Raw genomic sequence first — 5448 nt, forward strand, 5'->3', positions numbered from 1 at the left:
AAAAACTAATAAAAATCACGATAGACATTGAGGTGTACAATGACATACATATAAAGGTCTCCTTCTTTGCCTTATGAAACCCAATTTCTCACCACAAAACCATCCACTCCTTACACTTGTTGCCTTTCAAATGCTTTTAATAAAGAACAGGTGAGGAAGTACAAAGTGTGACAATTCATAGCAGGAAAGAGGACGGGCATTAAAACATAGGGATTCAAAACCCAGGACTGTCCCCGCTGACTCACCCCCCAACTCCGGGGCCACATCCCACAGCTTCTCAGCACCCCCTCCTCCTGCACTTCATCCACCTGTCAGCATTTCTGCCTGCCTGGCCAGCCTGTCTGCCTGCAAGGCCTCGGCCAGTCTCTCCCTGGCTTTCTTCACCCTCCTGGCCTGTCTCCGGATATCTGCAGGAGTCACCAATTGGCCAGAGAGGGGCAGTGGGAGCTGACAACCCACTCCCGGGGTTGGCCCCCCTGCCACAGCTGGAAACTGCCCAGGGGTGGGCTCGGGCCGGCTGTGCACACGCTCAGCACCAGCTCTGTCCGGAGGGGAGTCACCGGCCATCCCCAGTGCAAGGATACTTAAGACGCTCTCCAAATGCCGTGGACTTGAACCTTCTCCTTGGCTGCTGCAGGGCTGCAGGGCCTGCATTCTCCGGTAGGCGCAGAGTTGCTGAGGCTTCTCCAGGTGCTCATCCCCTTTTCTGCGCCTGACCTGGTTGTCAGGATGAGACCTGATCCTTGTCACCGGCCTCTGGAAGATGCAGCTGGTGAGTCTCATGGGGAGAGCAGACCTCGCAGCTCGTCTCCGATGGGCCTGGGCCATGTGGATTTCTCGTTTCTTCTGCAAAGCCCGGGGCATCATGTTTCTTTTCAGCTTCCCCTTTCAACAGAAAAGAAAACGTGAAATTTCAACCAAATGGAGGCTGGAGAAGATCAGCTCTGGGGGCTTTTCTCAGCTCAGTGGAATCTTCCCACCAGCCTCTCTTTCTGGGGAAACGTGTCTCAAATGGCAGTGTACATCCTCAGGGTTTGTTAAACTCAGATCTCTGGACCTGAACCCAAGTAAGTCTGGGGTGGACCCTAGAGTCTGCATTTCTCCGTGTGATGCTAATTGCTGCTGGCAGAGGCTCCAGGCCTTGACACTGGGTCCTGGGACCTCATAAGGCTGATGCGAGTCAAGGACTAAATGCTCAAGGTCATGACCCAGGGCCAGTTCCACACCTTGTCCCTCCTCATCCTCCTCGGAGGACACCCCTCTCTTCTCTTCCCTGCCACTGTCAGCTGCACACACGCTGGTGCTTCCTAATCCATCCCCAACAAGACACCGGGACCCCAGACTTCTCTGTTAACCAAGACCTCACATTTCTCTGTATCTCTTTCTACTGTGCTTCAGGACACAACATCATTTTCATAGCTCCTTGACTCTGGTCTCCAAAGAAATCGTGCACTCGCCAACCCTTAAATACTCACTGCCACACCCAGATCCCACCTTCACCTGAACGCCTCCTGCTCATGAAGAGAAACCTCAGAAACACCATGTCGCTTTCTGTTTCTAAAAGCTCAATTAACTAGATTATACCATGAGAGAATCTTTTGATGACATACTGAGAAAGATGATTAGGTGCCTCCTAAGATTTGAAATCCTTTCTTGCTCTAACTCAATTGGAAGACTCTAGTCTCATAAAGCTGTTTCAGATACAAACTTTATCAGGGCACTTTCTATTTTAAAGCCTTCGTTTCTGTCCTTCTCATGTCATTTCTGTTGTCCTGCCCTTAAGATTAATACCACCCCTTACACAACCCAAGGTGTTCCCATTTGGAGGGAAAATTATTTAGTCCCCTTAGTTACAGGGCACCTATGATGTGCCCAGCTGTGCGGTAGAACCCCTGATCCAGAAGTAAACTTCATAAATCACCGCTCTGTTGATTTTCATCTTGGTGAGAAGGAAGACATAATAAACACACTAAAAACAAATTTCTGGTGGAATATCAGATATAAGTAAAGTTCCATGATGAAGAAGGGAGAGACAGAGAGGGATGGAAGGAGGAGAAACAGAGAAACAGAAAAGAAAAGAGAAACAGAAAAGAAAGAAATTCACTACAATGAATCGTGACAGTGAGTTTAGGGAAGGACTCACTGATCATGATATTTAACCAGAGAGCTAAATTCTTTTTAAAGGGACCAAGCAATTTCTGCTTCAAGAACTTTCCTGAGAGGGAGATAATTTGAAGACTGCAAGGCCAAATAATACCTCTTTTCCTTCTTAGTGATGTTGTTGGGCTTTTAAAAAATCGGGGCTGTTATCCCCAGGTAGCTCCATGGACAAAAAATTAAAATACCTTGAATATTACTCAACATATATTAACACCTAGGGTATAACTTTCCACGAGAGAGCATCTAGTTTTGAGAACAACTTGCTAATAACTGTAAAGATGTTTTACAGAAAGAAAAAGGAATACAAATGGACATTATTTCAGTCAATATTCAATAAGGGTCTCATACTCACCAGCATAGTCAGGCTTGGAAAACAGGTGAACGCAGCTGTAGAGTTCCTCCTGCTGACCCCACTCCTGAGATGCAGACAGCCCTTGGCTTGCCGGAAAATGCAGTGGCTTCTGCATCTGGCTCCTCTTTTATAGAGGAAGGGAGTGATAATGCAATCAGCGGATAATCCACAGGGAACGCCCTGTCTCCACCCACTGGATTTGAAGCATTTCTAAATCTTTATACAGAAACCAATATGGTATTACCAACACAGAGTGTTAGTAGAAAAAGAATTTAATACGTGTGTGTGGAGGGGTGGTATTTACAGTTAATATCAGCATTTTAGATATGTTTCCTTTTCCTCCCACTCTTTCAAACATCTTTGAAAGCATTCCATGGAAATAAGAATCGAATTGTCGGCCAGGCACAGTGGCTCACGCCTGTAATCCCAGCACTTTGGGAGGCCGAGGTGGGCGGATCACGTGAGGTCAGGAGTTCGAGACCAGCCTCAACATGGAGAAACCCCGTCTCTACTAAAAATACAAAATTAGCCGGGCATGGTGGTGCATGCCTGTAATCCCGGCTGCTCGGGAGGCTGAGGCAGGAGAATGGTGTGAACCTGGGAGGCAAAGGTTGCAGTGAGCCAAGATTGCACCATTGCACTCCAGCCTGGGCAACAGAGTGAGACTCCATCTCAAAAAAAAAAAAAAAAAAGAAGAAACAAAAAGAAAAACACCTATTAAATAAACAGACCTAATAAAAAAGAAATACGATCTCAGCAGCCCTGGTCTGTGTGGTGACTTCTCAGTTTTTTCTTACTATTGTTCATGATCTTTTCATTGTATAAATCTTCCTGGCTTGATCTTTAGGGAGGCAGACAGATGCTGGCTATTTTGCCAATTTGGACCTGGGACTAGGAAGTTTAAGACACAATTAGCTTACGTATTTAATCACCTTGTGGCAATTTCAATGTACCAATGCCTCCCCAGGAAACTCCAATATACAGATAAAATATACTGCACTCCAGCCTGGGTGACAGAGTAAGACTCTATCTGAAGAAAAAAAAGAAAGATCTCCTATTAATGAAAATACAGCGAGAAATGGGTGTTAGAAAACCATAGCGGAAAAGATATTTGCATGATGTGCATCCAGTAAAGTACATCAAGCCAGAATACAGAATAGAAAGATGTCCATTGAATAAAAAAAAAAACTAAAAATTTACGTGCAAAATGGGTGAAAAACTTCAGTAGCCACTACTGAAGAAAGAATAAATAAATGGTCAATACAATCCTGAACACATGTCCAAATTCTGTTTAGCTTCAGATAAACGCTGATGAAAAATCACTATGAGATATTCATATACACTTCTGTTTGGCTAAAACGAAAAAACAGCAATGCCAAGTGCAGACAAGGCTACAGAGCAATCGTACCATTCACGTATAGCCAGTAGAGTTTAAATGGGAAGAAATGTACTTTATTTGTATCCCAACCTGAACTTACATTGGAATCTCCTGGAGAGTTTGAAAAACTAACGGCAGCACCCACCCCTATACATTTTTATTCCACTGATGTTGGATGCAGCCTGGGCTATAGGAATTTTACAATCCCCCAAAGGCCAAAAGGACAGCCAAGGATGACACACCACTTCCCTGGTTGGTTTGGAGCCTGTGGTTTTGAACCTTGGTTTGCAGAAAACACACCTGGGAGAGTTTTCACACCTGGGCGCCTTCCAGACAAGTGTCTCCGGATGCCTACGGGAGCGGCCAGCAAAACATAAATTAATTAATTATTTATTTATTTAGACAGAGTCTCTCTCTGTTGCCCAGGCTGGAGTGCAGTGGCATGCTCTCAGGTCACTGCAAGCTCCGTCTCCCAGGTTTAAGTGATTCTCCTGCCTCAGCCTCCCAAGTAGCTGGGATTACAGGCCTGAGACACCACGCCCAGCTAATTTTTTTTTCTTTTTTTCTTTTTCTTGGAGACAGAGTCTTGCTCTGTTGCCCAGGCTGTAGTGCAATGACATGATCTCAGCTCACTGCAACCTCTGCCTCCCAGGTTCAAGCAATTCTCCTGCCTCAGCATCCCGAGTTCTGAGTAGCTGGGATTACAGGCGCCCCCCACCATGCCCGGCTATTTTTTGTATTTTTTTTAGTAGAGACGAGGTATCACCATGTCGGCCAAGCTGGTCTCAAACTCCCGACCTCAGGTGATCTGCCCACTTCAGCCTCCCAGAGTGCTGGGATTACAGGCATGAGCCACCACGCTCAGCCACGCCCAGCTAATTTTTGAATTCTTAGTAGAGGCAGGGTTTCATCAGGTTGGCCAGGCTGGTCTTGAATTCCTGATCTCAAGTGATCTGCCCACTTCAGCCTCGCAAACATAATTTATTGTTATTATTATTTTTAAGAACTCCAAGTCCTGGCCGGGCAGAGTGGTTTACACCTGTTATCCCAGCACTTTGGGAGGCCGAGGCGGACAGATCATTTGAGGTCAGGAGTTTAAGACCAGCCTGGCCAACATGGTGAAACCTCGTCTCTACTAAAAATACAAAAATTAGCTGGGCGTGGTGGCAGGCGCCTGTAATCCCAACTACTCAGGAGGCTGAGGCAGGAGAATTGCTTGAACCCGGGAGGCAGAGGTTGCAGTGAGCTGAGATCGCACCACTGCACTCCAGCCTGCATGACAGAGCGAGACTCTGTTTCAAAAAAAAAAAATACAAAAGTTAGCTAGGCTTGGTGGCAGGCACCTGTAATAACAGTGACTCGAGAAGCTGAGGCAGAAGAATTGCTTGAATCCGGGAGGCGGAATTTGCAGTGAGCTGAGATAACACCACTGCACTACAGCATGGGTGACAGAGACAGACTCTAACTCAAAAAAAAAAAAAAAGAACTCCAAGTCCTTCAATTCTAAGTCAAGAAGAGGACATTTCTGTCATTTCAAGGGGTCTAAGATTTTGCAGCT

The 5448-nt window shown here is 46.0% G+C and overlaps 1 protein-coding gene across 1 annotated transcript; it reads right to left on the minus strand.

Annotated features, from left to right (window-relative positions):
- Positions 1–239: 239 nt before the first annotated feature.
- On the minus strand, positions 240–3524 carry LOC116479484 (methyl-CpG-binding domain protein 3-like 2; the record flags this gene model as incomplete). Its single annotated transcript, XM_058425513.1, has 3 exons — positions 240–885; positions 2513–2636; positions 3445–3524. Coding segments are annotated over 3 exons (789 nt in total), but the record flags the coding sequence as incomplete, so codon positions are not given.
- Between the last annotated feature and the right edge of the window lie 1924 nt (positions 3525–5448).

Source organism: Hylobates moloch, unplaced genomic scaffold, assembly GCF_009828535.3.
Source record: "Hylobates moloch isolate HMO894 unplaced genomic scaffold, HMol_V3 SCAFFOLD_12, whole genome shotgun sequence".
NCBI lineage: Eukaryota > Metazoa > Chordata > Mammalia > Primates > Hylobatidae > Hylobates > Hylobates moloch.